The sequence below is a fragment of the Callionymus lyra genome, chromosome 5 (genome assembly GCF_982586985.1).
Source record: "Callionymus lyra chromosome 5, fCalLyr1.hap1.1, whole genome shotgun sequence".
Lineage (NCBI taxonomy): Eukaryota > Metazoa > Chordata > Actinopteri > Syngnathiformes > Callionymidae > Callionymus > Callionymus lyra.
The window spans coordinates 15983502-15998189 of record NC_141822.1 but is presented as its reverse complement, the minus strand read 5'-3'; the positions used below and the strand labels follow the sequence as shown (position 1 = coordinate 15998189).

The 14688-nt window shown below is 37.3% G+C and overlaps 1 protein-coding gene across 1 annotated transcript in view; it reads right to left on the bottom strand.

Moving 5' to 3' along the window:
• Positions 1-14688, bottom strand: part of LOC148079524 (poly [ADP-ribose] polymerase tankyrase-1-like) — a 67026-nt gene that overhangs the window by 22091 nt on the left and 30247 nt on the right. Inside the window, exons 6-9 of the mRNA XM_087791113.1 lie at positions 12357-12432; positions 2769-2863; positions 1959-2025; positions 1688-1874 (exon numbers count right to left, since the gene is read on the bottom strand). Coding sequence (XP_087647239.1) covers positions 1688-1874; positions 1959-2025; positions 2769-2863; positions 12357-12432 — 425 coding nt within the window. The remainder of the gene's footprint in view (positions 1-1687; positions 1875-1958; positions 2026-2768; positions 2864-12356; positions 12433-14688) is intronic.

The window sequence follows — 14688 nt, the reverse complement described above, 5'->3', positions numbered from 1 at the left end:
GGTAACATTTTAATTAAGAAAAGCTTTTTGTATTCCGCCAGAAAAAGCAGCCAATTAATTCCAAAAAGTTCCAAAATAATGTCTTAAGTTCAAGTCTCTATTTTAGTCTGGGTGAAGTGACCCGACAGTTAAAGTTTCATTGAATGAACACAATGCAACTGTGAGCTTCTCTTGGGAGGAAACCAGAACGCACACATGACTCTGTGACTCAAACACAACCAGGGAACAAAGTAGTTTCGAACAAAGCTGCACACAAATGTCACATCTACAGGGAATGGTGACATTTACAGACCAGTCACCTCGGTTTGAACAGAAAGTTTGCTCACAAACAGCTGTAAAACAAAACTACTGGATGGATCCGGGACAATAAGAGCTTCCTGTAAATAATACATGTAAATAATACATTAGCTCTTTAATCAAATACTGTAACTACTACATACACCAATTGTTTTGAAGCATTGAAGCATGATATACAAATAATTCTGACAGAATTTTTTAACAATTATTTTGTCGTATTCTTAAATAAAAGTCTGTTTTGTCTAATTAAATTGATAATTGGTCAAACTTATTATATATATGATGATACAGAGATTTCTATAGAAGAATTACACATGAACTGTGAAGGTTTTCTCTCCAACAGCAGCAAAAAACGAATGTTATCTCCCTCAGAAATCTCTGGAAAAACCTCCAACTGCTGCTCTGAAGTTGGACATGAACTCTAAGCTGCATTTGTATTCTGCTCAGAATGTGCTTCACTACAATACAGCAGCAGGCACTTAGGCGGGACAGGTGGTCCGACCAGTAACTCCCAAATATATTGAAGGCTTCATGGCAGGTGCAGTCGTCCTGAACCAACCTGTTTATTATTGCTTTAATGTCTAACATCCCGGCAGAAAGATCACCTTTACAACCCTTTGTAAAAGCAATAAGCTCACTTAATCAATTTAATGAAACCTGCTGTCATCGTGATGCAGTTGGGTTGCTATGGTTACAGGAATGGTGATGGATACTTGAAAAAATTAATCTTTTATGAGTTAATTAATAAATGAGAAGAGAGTATTTTACAGATTCTAGAGTTATTTAACCTTGATCCGACTGCCGTTTCTCTGAGAACGAGTGGCGACGAGGAACCTAATAAAACTTCACCACAGAACCGTCGACCGTCTCCGAGGTTCATGGACCTCATCATTTAGAAAAAAATAACCGTTTTCACACGGTTTCATTACTTCAGAGGTAATGCAGTCATTTAAAATCCGTTTGATAACCGACACCACTTATCTACATTAGCACATTAACACTCCGGGTGAAATGTATGGAGCGAAAAATGACCCTCGAGACTCACAATTAGACCATGAATTACATTAATAACATCACTTCCATAGAATCGCACGTATATGCACCTTATTCAAACTTTTTTACACATGTTTTTTATCAAATTTACAATCCTTTGTTTATTATTAACTTAATATGATACCGTCTTATGATAATTACTGTGTGTCGCAGTATGTTTCTGATGATTTTAAACACATTTATTTAGTAAAAGTACAAAATAATATTGTAGCAGTCAATTAATAATAAGGTATAAATATATGTATATTTCAATACCATATACTAAAAGCACATGTATTAATGCTATTGTCAGCTTTCAAATATTTATTTACTCAACATGATGACGCTCCAAACTTACAAGTCAGCCTCTCTTTCAGTTCTGGAGTCGGTGCCATGTCCACGGAGCTCTTGCTATGGCAGTTCAGCAGAGTCGGGTCGGCGCCGTGACTCAGCAGCAGAGAGCAAACCTCCACCCTGTTCTTGGACGCTGCCTCGTGGAGCGGCGTGAACTGCCAAAGGTCCATAGCGTTGACACAGGCTCCATGCTGGGGAGACACAAGGATTCAGTCAGTTTTAATCAGATTAAAATATATGATCCCTGTTTATAGACAGGTAAAGTGTTTTCTTACCTTTAAGAGCAGCTCGGTGACTTCATAGTGGCCGTAGGAGCAGGCGTTATGGAGGGGCACCAGACCACTGGAGGGATGAAACAAATGTTTAAACTATAGTTTCAATTACTTTAAATATTTGAAAGAGTGAGGTCTAAGAGGAGGAAAAGAATTTTTTGACATACACAGTTGGTTATATCAAGTACATTTGCCAGTGTATCAGTTTATATAAAAAAAGTTGTCAAAACACACCTAGTATACATCACAATCCTTGTATTTTCAACTACAATCAACCTATTTTCTTCACCGTAGTCAAGTAAACTTAAATCGAACCATTTTCAAATGTATTTATAAAAGTTTAATTTGTAATAAAACAAGTTTCAGCTGACCAATCAAGACATTTTAGAGATTTAAAAAGGATAAAAGATAAGAAAGGTATTTCCCCCTCTTATTCCTACTTTTCTATTTCACCCAATACAATATTTACTTCAAACTTGGATGTCTTATTATTGTTGTACAACACTTACTTTATTTCTTTGATCATGTCTTATGATCATTTATTTTTATAGAGTTATATGAACATTATGTTTTATAACCACGTGACCAATATGCATGTTATAATTTATTTATGTTACTAACACAGTGTTAGTCAGTTATGATCCAAAAGTATATTTTCTGTCAAAAGTATTTTTATTTTAGTGCTACCTAAAGTTTAACCATTGTTAAAGACATTTTTTTAATGAATAAATAATGTAAAAATACTACGTAGTACTGCTTTAAGGGAATACTTTTCAACAAAGTCAACACAAAGGCACATAGAGAAATACACACCCCTTGTCTTTGGCGTGCACGTCCGCTCCATGCTGGAGAAGCAGCTGAACGATTCTCACTCTGTTGTAACCTGCAGCCAGGTGAAGTGGTGTCGACTGGAGAAGGACACAAAGAAAAAAAAACAGTTAACAGTAACAGACATTTTAATTTTAAGAAAAGGAACAACTTGGAAAAATCCAACTCAATGCATCTGTTATTGTGGTTCAAGAATACTTCAGATTCCTTAAACACACATCAACTTATCAGGGTCTCGAGCACACAAGCCTTTTACTGTACTGCCAGTGTGGTGTTTATGCAACGTGGAAAACGTATGTTCATCGACGAAGGTTATAATAAAAGTGAGTAGTGGCCTCTGCGCTCTGCTGTAATGGGAACGTGGATACATGGATCGTGTTTCCTTGAAAGCTCCCCCGACTGCTTGCAGATCGCAGTCTCTTACCCGTTATTCAATTACATTGAATTTTGCTCCGGGAGAAGGTCGTTGAACTTTTGCTCCTTCATTTTAACAAAACTAGATGTTTTCAAAGATCGTGGCTGGAATGAGAGAACAGCCGGAGCAGGCCGAGGCTTCGGGAAAGAATCTTTAGCACAGCCTGAGAAACCGGTGAACTTTTGAGTCATCGGAAAAAAAAAGGATTATTTGACCTGGAATTCTCTCATGAAAAGTCTCTTTGAATCACAATTTGTGCTTTAACTAAACTTCTGAAAAAGCTTGAGTAAACATGTTAACTTTGATGACATTTTGTTCCTCTAATACGTGTTCATCTTCTGGGATATTAACAACGTATGAAGTAACTGAGGTGAGTGAACTCTCTTCATCTGGTCAAGGCGTAGAGAAACTCTTACTGAACCATTAGTCAAGTCTACTTGTTGTTAACCTGCGTGTCGAAATGTATAGAAGTGTTAAAAGATTAAACTGAAAGCAGGAGAATTAAGTTCTCAACGGCAAAAGTTTTGAATGAAACATTACTCAGAGATAAATACATTTTTAAACAGATTATTTAGAATTAATCATCTGGCTACTAGTATTTATCTGACTATAATTACTGGTTAAGAAGGAGAAGAATGTGAATAAAGGCTGAGAATAGTGAAACAAATAACAATCGTCTTCCCCGTTACAAGAGTGCAACAGAGTTGATTAATAAAGATCAATTGTTAAATTCCTGTGTGCTGATGTCAAACATCTGCTGCTAGATTGTTGCCTTCCTCACTCTTGTTTAATGCATCTCCTCTCCCTGCTGGGTCTCCGAGCGTTAACTCAACTTCAGCGAGGACGAGCAGACAGATGGCGCGTGTTGCAAACCCAGACGGTGACAGGATGTATCAATACACGCTACACAGTTAGTCACCGTCGTTTGGAATCGGCAGCGAGCTCCCTCTTCCGCGGTCTCAGAACGATGCTCTGTGAAGTTGGCATCTCTCGCCGTCAAATATCCTGTTATGTCATAACCACGGTCAGCTCAGGAGTTTAAGCTCCCGGTTCAGCTGCTGCTTTGCTCTGCTTTCCCAGCATCTGGTCGAGCATCGTGTTTCAATATTTCTCTTCCCTATACTTGAAGTAAGAAAAATGCTGCCTCGTATCTGTCAATATACTTTCTGAAAGAAGAAAACAAGGCCAACATAACTTTTTTTAATTATCTATCATTAATTACTTGTACGAAAGGGAACCAATAACATTATTTTCCTGCTGACAGTTATATCAATATTTTCTTCTTGTGGAGTAAAATTATTAAGGCTGTAGCACAATTTCAGACTATATTGTATAGGATCGGAATAAAAAGAGTAAGACAATATAGTGAGTCAATTCAAAAACCTATTTTCAATGACAAAATATAGTTTTGAACTATGCAACTACTGAAAACGCATACTTTAAAAAAAAAAAAAAACTACAGGTGGGTGAAATCAAACATAAGCCCACATAAACGTATAACTGATGAAGAGCATAACAGGCTAGATCAACCATATTTTGGAAATACTATGAGGCAGATGATCAATCAGTAAAAGCAGGAAAAATATTAAACAATCCTAACAGGTTTGAAGGTTTTGTAAAAAAAGGTATTTGACTCTAAAACATCAAGAATACTCCAATAAATGATCATACCACATGCATACAACTATATAATAAAGTTTTTTATCTATCTATATATCTACAATAAATGATTAAAGGACTTATACGAACACAGTATTATGTAACAGAGTGATAAATACACAAGTAACAAACTAAAATATGATCAAACTGACTCAATTTGTGAAATTGATGTAAACCAATAAACAACCAAACACTGTGCAAAGGTTGTCAAGATAAACACTTTCACTATATGCTAATATAATATGTTTGTTGGTCTCTTGTTAAATGCAACGTAATTCTTTCCACAGGATATGGATCAGAGATTTACTGACTCAATTCAAGTCGATGAGGGTCGAGCCCTTAAAATAATTTGCAGTAGAGTATTCAACAATGCCGGGCTCATAGATTAAAGTTTTTTTTTACTCTGACAACTTCTATTTAATGACAGTAGTGAATAAAGACAGATAAATAAAGCAAGAAGATTTCAAAGAGGTATATAGTCTGATAAGTAAAATATCACAAATCAATATGTGTCAAAATCCCCCCAAAATGACCTCAAAAAAGGTTGTTTATAATGTTGTTTTTCGTTTTCCTGCTTCCAATATTGTTATGTGGCCCTTTTTTTTACCCCCTCACACACCCGTTCGCCACTGGTCTCACTGTCATCGTTTTTTCCTTTCATGAGCCTTTTAAGCTGTTCCCATGGCAACAAACACTGTCAGCAGTTGCCATAGCAATAACGTAAAGTCGCTGTGAGAGTGTGAAGTGACAGTTTTGCTAGTTGTTGGATGAAGTTTACATTTCTGTTTCACCTCAAACAGTTATTTAATTTTTTAAAAGTTGGGTATAAATGCATTTAAAAGAAACAAATATTGAATTTATACATATTTTACAAATATATATTTGGATCAATTAAAAAGAAAGTCCAACAAACACCTAATACAGCAGCACTTTTAATTGAGAAATACATCTATTGATCCATGTTTGCCAGTTTATTCCCAGCCTGCCAGGTGGCTTGTTGCAGAACACAAATATAGCCATACCTCTTAAAAAAAACACACACCCACACACGCACTAATGAATCTGAAAATATATGTTTTTTGGATTAACTGGTGTGGGTTGAAAACAGGATTCAAATACAAGCATTATAAAACATAAAAATCATTGAGAAAATATTGAGTTGACGTTCATAATGAAATACAGTTTTTAATAATATGCCTGCGTATTTAGAAGCAGACATTTAAAACCTCAGCTTGTAAAAATATTTTAAAAAACACCCTCAGGGGTATTAGCATGTTAATTAAGTGAAAGAATTAGGCAGCTGGAGTCATTTCTGCTGTTGCAATTAACATCGTCGCTGAATAATGTATGAAGCTTCCATCTTGCTTAAATATACAGTGAAGAGTGAAACATCACTCCAGGGTTCGCTCGCTGCTCAGACGCACTTAAGACTTTCTAACAAGAGCACAGGCACTGGGCGGGCAGATCAATAAACATATTAGCAAAGCTTTGTGCCTCTGTTCTGACATAATTACTTTCCGAGACAGTGGACAGAAGCCTCATAAACACCATTGAGTCCTTCACAAGTCCCTCGTTCAAGATGGCTGCCACTGAAATCCGCAACATATAGTGTCATCAAAGTCCCAGTGGATCGTTATTGGTGGAGAAAAAACCTTTCTGACGAATTAGTGGTTTGTCAAGGACATGGTTGCTCATTGTTTTTAGCTGTAGGGGAGTCTTCGAAGTGAGTGCTCTCAACCGAGAGTTAAAAAACGAACCAAGACGGGACTGTGTCAAGACAAGGCCAAGACGAACCCAAGGCAAGCCCATTATAAATCCAGGATAAGAGGTCCTGAAACTGGCCAAGACAAGGCAAAGACAAAACCAGGGAAGGCCAAGACAAGACCGTTATAAAGCCAGGATAAGAGGTCTTGAGACTGGCCAAGACAAGGCGAAGACAAAACCAAGAAATGGCCAAGACAAGACCATGATCAGGACAAGACCATGATCAAGGCAAGGCCACGATCAATAGAAGGCCAAGACAAGACCATGATCAAGACAAGACCATGATCAAGGCAAGGCCACGATCAAGAAAAGGCCAAGACAAGACCATGATCAAGACAAGACCATGATCAGGGCAAGGCCACGATCAAGAGAAGGCCAAGACAAGACCATGATCAAGACAAGACCATGATCAAGACAAGGCCACGATCAAGAGAAGGCCAAGACAAGACCAAAACAATACCATGATGAAGAACATTATAAGACCAAGATAAGAAGTCCTGAGACCGGCCAGGCCAAGACAAAACAGAGAAAAGGCCAATGATAAGTGGTCTTGAGACCAGTCAGAACAATACTATGACAAGACCAAGACAAGACAAGAAAAGGAAAGACTAGGTAAAGTCTTAGTGTAGAATTTGAAGAGGTTAAAAAAAAGGCCTCGGTTTATTTTGCAGAATGAACACACAAGTAAGAGTGTTTTGGAAAAGTAAAAGTCTTCTAAAAAGTCAAATCTAATCAGAAGTGGGCTGGATAGCAGACATTGACAACATGCCAGAGCCAGCAGAGTGGAGGCAGGACCACCCGAAGAGCTGATGAACATTAAGAGCATTTATGTGCTCGGTTACAACTGCTCAGTCTGTCTCACAAAGAGAAACCCACAATTATTCTTCACTTAGCAAAAAAAAACAGTCATTAAATAGATGTTCTGCAGCAAAGCTAAAGAAGGCTGAGGAGTAGGTTAATGAACATTTGTGTGAAAAGGAAAATAAACAACACAGACAAGACATGCCAATGTTATGGTAAAGCCACTAGAGTAGGCAACAAAAAAGATTAATTTAAAGAAAAAAAACATTGTTTGCTAATTTCCCAACCTGGAATATCAAAAGACAATATTTTAAAAGAAAGTATCATCAACAAATTCAAATGGCGAACAAAACATGAACTGAATTTATAACGTTCTGAGATTTTAAACAAGGCTCTAATACAAAAGTTAACTTTTTAAAATAAAGTAAACAGTAGATTTAGTGTAGAAGAAGCAATGACAGCAAATTGAGCAATAACTTTCCAGGACAAGTGATGAAAAGAGGCTGCATGAAGTAAATAAAAGAAGAAAATATCAAAAACAAAAACAAGATTGTGAATATTTCAACATTTTCTCTTCACAACTCATGAAACCACATATAGACGAGTGGCTGACATCGCTCAGGACCAAAACCTCCCACTTAAGAGCAGCTTTTTTCTTCTGCTGTCCGCCTGCTGAGCACTTCCCTGCCAGACACTTGTGCACTCAGGAAACGTTTTTTGTATTGCCCACATGAACTGATTCGACCATTTATTTTTTAACTCTTTATTCAACGGTTCCGTTAGATTTTACCTCAATTCGGTTCATTTAAAACGTTTTTTGTTACATTGAATTGACGGAACATGTTCCATCAGATATTTAGAGTTACAACTTCTCCAATTAATCTTTATTTTTAACCAAAGAAATGCAGCTTGCAACTAAAAATCCTTGTTTGTTTTTGTGTTTTTGTGTGTTAAACAGTTCCAAAGCTGATGCAAGTTGAAACTTAATTCTGTAAAACCCTTGTAGCCCAAAATCCTTTCATCAACTGGTTATAAAATAAAATATAAAATATACATTTTAATAATATATACATTTCATTTATTTTCAGAACTTTTATCAGTGTTGTATGTCTTACATGTCCGCAGACTAATTAACTGAAGTTGTTGAGAATAAATAATGCAAGTGATGCATTAGTGTGTACTAGAGTGTATTTAATGTGTAAATCAAAACGCACAGCTTTTTTAGTAAACATGGTCTGTGGAGGAACACATTGGGTTTTTGTATGCATGTGTATGTGTGTTGGCAGGTGCGTGTACACTGTCTGTGTGTGTGTATGTGTACAAGCATTTCGTAGGTGTGTGCATTCTGTGTGTGTATGTGTGTATCTGTGTGTGTCTGTGTGGGAGAAAGTGGTCTCCTTCAGGCAGGATGAGGCTCTCCTCTCAGCTGTGGTAATAATATCTCCATCGGATGGCTCCTCAATCATCTGAGTTTATGTGTTCACAGGCACGCACAGACGCACACGGAGAACAAGTTGGTGGACGCCTGGTGCATTCACAAAATCTCACCGCAATAAGAAGAACAAGACTGCATAGAATGCCCCCTGTGTGGAATAGGAACTTTATACACCCCTGATGGATGGAGAGGGAAGTCCAGAAACGTAGACAGTACAACGTGTTAATAAGGAAAATAGATCATCTTTTATCGCCTGCGAGGGGTTTCTAATGAATTCACAGAGGTCCACGTCTTTAAAGCAAATATCGCACTTTTAGAATAGACCAGGAACTGCAGCACTACCAACAGCATGTTTATGTGGGTGGACATTTACAAAACTAGTCCCAGGTTTCTGTAAAAATTGCGCTGAAATAAAAAAAGAAAAACACCATTTATAATCGAAACTATTGCCTGATAGCTTTAATGCAAATATGCGTCTACTCTTATTACAACAGGCTCGTCCGGTTCCCAGACCACCAGTTTGTGTTTTGAATTATTTGTGACGTGGTTTCAGAAAAGTTCCTCGCCGACTAAAGTTTGTTGCCTACAAGAGACACTTTAATGCTCCGAGGACATCTGCGATCAACATTCATGCTCCAGATCTGTTTGTTTATGTGACTGTTGCTGAGGGAGATACAAGGAGCCAGAGCCACCTCTAATTAAAATTAAAGCGTAAAGGAGGCGTCGGTGAAGGAGAAGTGGAAAAAAAGGAGGAAGCGATGCTTGTCGAATTAAAGATGAAGTATAATTAGAAATCAGCAAGACTCTGACACGCTCCACGTTTTCTGCGATTATCATGGAGATCCGAGCGGAGACCATTGTGAAGAAATATCAAAGTTCCATCGTTATTATTTCTCATACCTGAAATATAAAGACAAATAAGTTGGAGGTAGTTATTACATTAAGTGTATAATTGTCTTGCATTTAGAGTTTTTATTATGATTTTGCCTGAAAACAAATAGTTTAGTCATAAAGTGCTCCAGGATATTGCTTATCCCGTCCTTAGAGAAGTATAGTAAAGTAAAACTACCCTTAGGTGCCAAAGCATTGGTTAAATAAATGAAAGGAGCAAAAAAGTGAATTAAATAAATGAAAAACAAAGTCAAACAAATAGTTGAGGTTGCCAGAATTTTCATCTTGAAGAACCGAGCCAAGGTTCTCTTAAAAACATTCAAATATTACCATCTTATTGCAGGTCTATTTTGAACACATACCGCAGACAATATTCACAAAATAAATCTCTATTATTACAGAAGTGTAATCTTTGCAAGTGTAAAATAACCATCTATGTTTGTTGTGCACAAAGCTTTACTCATTTCTCCATTTCTGTATTGTTTTAATTGACATTTCTTTACCATGCATACTTTAATGCTGTATATTGACAATAAAGACTCTTGAATCTTAAATTGTTGTTAGGAATGTTCAGGAAGGAAATTAATGAATAAAACTAAGTGTTTCAGATGAATATATAACATAAAACAGCATTTGCAGAAGTTAAATCGCCTTTAATTCATAATATTGCTTCATAACTAGCAAGTGTGCATCAACATATCGCTCCCAGATGTTGGTGTTGCTTCACTCCTTCACAACATTTCATTAGTTTGATCCAGCCATCTTCCAGCTGTTCTTATTGACAGACGGCAGATTCGTGTTAGATGTTGAATATGTTAGTACCAATGATCTCATGATAAAGAAAGTGGCCCATTTGTTAATCTTCTACCACCGGGGTCTGGTTTAATCTGCTGGATCCGCTCAAAAATCATTTTATCTAAGGAGATAATAATAGTGTCAAAGAAGTTCTAAATTTATCGAAAATTACTTAAATTGACAGAATAGAACATCATAGAAAAAATTCATCGGACAAATGTTATATTTAACAAGAATAATGTGAAAGAGTGAACTGATGAAGTGTGGAGTCTCATCACTCTCCGGACAGAACTTTTGCTTTTTTCTATACAATGCAAACCCCGTATATCAGCCTAATGCAGTCATTTTTTTTTTGGGTGTGAGTCAGCAGTTCAACTCTCGATCGGTTTCTTTTGATTGACAGTTAATTGTAATTGCCAACAGAATATTGAAAAGGAGAATCCTCACTCTCGTACATTAGCCTGTATGACTATCACAGGGATTAAACTACGCTGGCGTGAAATACATTCCATCTGCTGTGCTCGGCTGATATCTGTTGCAGCAATTACGCCGCATTAGAAACAGCGGCAGTGGAAGGGAAAAGGTCACTTCGGAACATGCTCGGGAACATTTTTTATACCATTTTTAAAAATGTCCTTGAAGCGAGGGCCGTTAAATCTCAATTTGATGTCAGAAATCTATTCTTCTTAATATTTAACGATGACTCTCTTTACAGGTCCACCTGTATGGAAAACAGTCAATGATCCATCCACACCATTATGAACATGGTAGTGATAAAAGTACTTCATTGACATCCGAGTGTCTGTAATTATGACCCCCCCCCCCCCCCTCCAACAAAAAAAAGAAGCCTTATTGAGGCAGCGGGCGTATTTAAAGTGTTATTACCAAGCACTGGAATAAAAACCCCATTTGCTGAGTAATACAAACAGATGGCTCCAACAGTTGTCATAGCAACTTTAACATCTAGAAACCAATGCTTAAAACTTGATCTTGAACGAACATGACTTGTTGATTGTAAGTAAACGCGAGAGAATAAAGCCAGTTTCACGTATATCTTGATGTCCCTGGTTGGTTTTATTACCTTAACTTCATCTCCTGTTTACAGGCTTATGTTCGGTTCTACTTCAACTCGTGGGACTCTCACTACAGACCATAGAATCATCAGGAAACAGAGAGATTCCTCCCTAACCTTGCCCGTCAGTCTGTCCATCATCATAACTAAGAGTTGATGCCTCTCACCTTGAATCCCCCGTCACTCCTGCAGGAGACCAAATGACTTTGAGGAACAGTTTTTTTTGGTACTCGAGCAACAAGGTCTAGAGGTTTGATAGCCTTAAAATGTTTAATGGTATTTAGACAGAGACGTACTTAGAGGGCATGGAAGTATTTGACTTAAATACTCACAAAGCCTCGTGAAGCTCTTTTAGCAGCGAGAATCGGTTACAAATTCATTGCAATCCATTTGAAATCAGCCTAGAAAATAAGACCATGTCTACCTTTTGCAAATCCCCTAAATCTCTAAATCCTTTTACTGACAATAATAGATCGGTGTTTGTCTGTCTGTACTGATGTGTGTCTGCCTGTGCGCGTGTGTTGTCATGTTATTACTGTCTGTTGGTGTAAAGCTCAATGATGAGGATTTGTGTCTCCATCTTTTCATGTTGACGTTTTAAGTACAGAAAGCTGCTTAAATATGCAACACAAAGCTCCGAATATTTGAGACAGAGAAAAAAAATGACACAAATGAATGATTTTCCAGGTAGAATCGTTCATAGGGAGGTTCTGAGAAGGAATTAAGCAACTGGCTTCTTACCTTGCGACCGTCGCTTGCATGGCAGTTCACGTTGAGCGGAGTGAGCAAGGCCATCAACTTCTCCTCGTTTCCACTCCTGCAATGCAACGCACACATTAAAAACTACATATAATATCCAAATCAAGAGATGAAAAGCAGCATCTCTCTGTGAAAGAAAAGTAAAGCTGGTAAAGTCCATATCCCTCAGAGATGGCTGGTGTGATGGTTTGACAGAAATGTGCTGGGCTTACAGAAAAATGACAATCATGGCTTCAGGTGAAGAGTTTGAGCAGAAGTTCTGGTTCATAAGTTTGATGCTTGTGGGACTAGATAACCAACAAAGGAGAAACTAGTTTGTCTTGACCCGCAAATCCTCTGATCTATTGGGCAAAGACTCCGCCCACTGACCTAATTATTCTCCAAATCAATACCCTCTTTCCTAAATGGCTCATTACTTTTTTTCCTCAGTACAATAGAATGAACCCTGAACCCGTCAACTCAACATTTAAAGGTCATCAAGCAGCTTGTTGAACAAATCAATGAAACAATGGGAAAGAAAAGAAGAGTTTTCCTGAGCCATCGGTGTCATTATCACCGGATCACAAAACACACATTTGACAGATGTAATATCCCTTCATCCGAGCGAGTATTATAGGTATACTTGTGTATATATATATTATAGGTATATTACAGAATACCACCCACATACAAATATATCTCTCTTCTACATTGCCAGCACTTTCTATTAAAATTCTGTCCAGACTGCATTTGACACAAAGTAAACTTTTGGTACTGAAGATCAGTGGTTGCCTAGGCAATGATATTTTACTACTTTAATAGTATTGCTTTTGTTTACCTAACAAATGAGGAAGTGTTGTAAGTCCCTGGTTACATTTTAGTTGTGATTTAAAGAGCATCAGCTTCCTCCACTGTCCGAAGTGAGATACACCAGAGTAGAAAACATCTATATCTTGTCATGTGGTTGAAATACACTGTTGAAGGCGCTTACACCTCCTTACTACCTTCACAAGTTACATCGATCTGTGAACATCATTCCTTTAACAATTGATTTATTACAGAGGCATTTTACTGTGGCGAATTACTCTTATCTACAATACCAAACAGTTGCTCCATTGTTTTCTTTTTAGAGTTTTAATGAGAAAAGCAACAACTAAAAAGGAAATATTGTTTCTTGTAAAGTAGTGAAGCATAAATAAGTGGCAAAAACGATAAAAAAAAAGTTCTTCACTCTGATCCTTTTCAAGCTTTGTTACTCATTTTAATTTAATGACTGAAAACTGATATAAAGGACACGATCAGATAGAAAAAAATAAACAAACAAATGGATGAAATAAAAAATAATGGATGTTGTTGGCTTTATTTTGTTTACTTTTCCCTGATTGCCGTTTGTTGACTTGGACCTTGCTTCATCTAATCATGATTTTAATTTTGGTGAATTGCTTTGACTCATTCTAAAACAAACAAATACAATAATAACACACGACACGGTTACCCTTTAGCCTTGTGATACAAATAACATTTCACTGACATTTAAACTCCTAAATCTAAAAGTACTGAACTGAAAAACAAAAGGAATTGTTGCCTGAATATATAAACAAAATATTTTTCTTACACTTCATTTGATGTTGTTTACTAATTGTTTTGCCTAAAAAAGTCTCAAATAAAACAAAATTTAGAAGAGGAGAAATGATAATATGCACGAAATAATAAACGCTTTTGTGAATAAATAAGGAAAACATGTTTAAAAAGCAAGGAAACAGCATATGTTACAGTCCTTGTGACAGCTCAGCTGTTAAAAATCCCACACTTAGCTCACAGTTCGCTCTTAAACAGCCGGCCGACCCATTAGTACACTCGAGTAGTGATATGTTGGGCCAGCTGCTTTTCTGCTGTGTATTGTGAGCGCGGTTGTGTTTGTTGTGTGCGTGAGGAGAGACGCAGCGAGGATGCTGAGGCATGGAACGCTCAACTACCCACACATGATCCCAAACAAAAGCAATTCCACATGCGCGGCAGACGACGCACACAACATGCAGAGGGGATGACAGACACCACGTGTTTGTTGGAAACACTCGCTGCTAACGTGTGGAAAGGTGATACAGGATCATGCATTAAGTCAATCAACTACTACATTACTACTGTGAGAAGTATTAACACAATGAAGGGAGAATATTTTGAAAGAGAAGTAAACAAAACAGTCGATCAGAAGAAAAGAACAAGGAAACACCAGCAACAAAGGATGAAATGGTTACGCTTGTAGGATGAAAAAGAGCAACTGGATAGAAATGAAAGGGATGGAAGAAAGTTGGGAAAAGCCCGAGCAGAAGGAAAA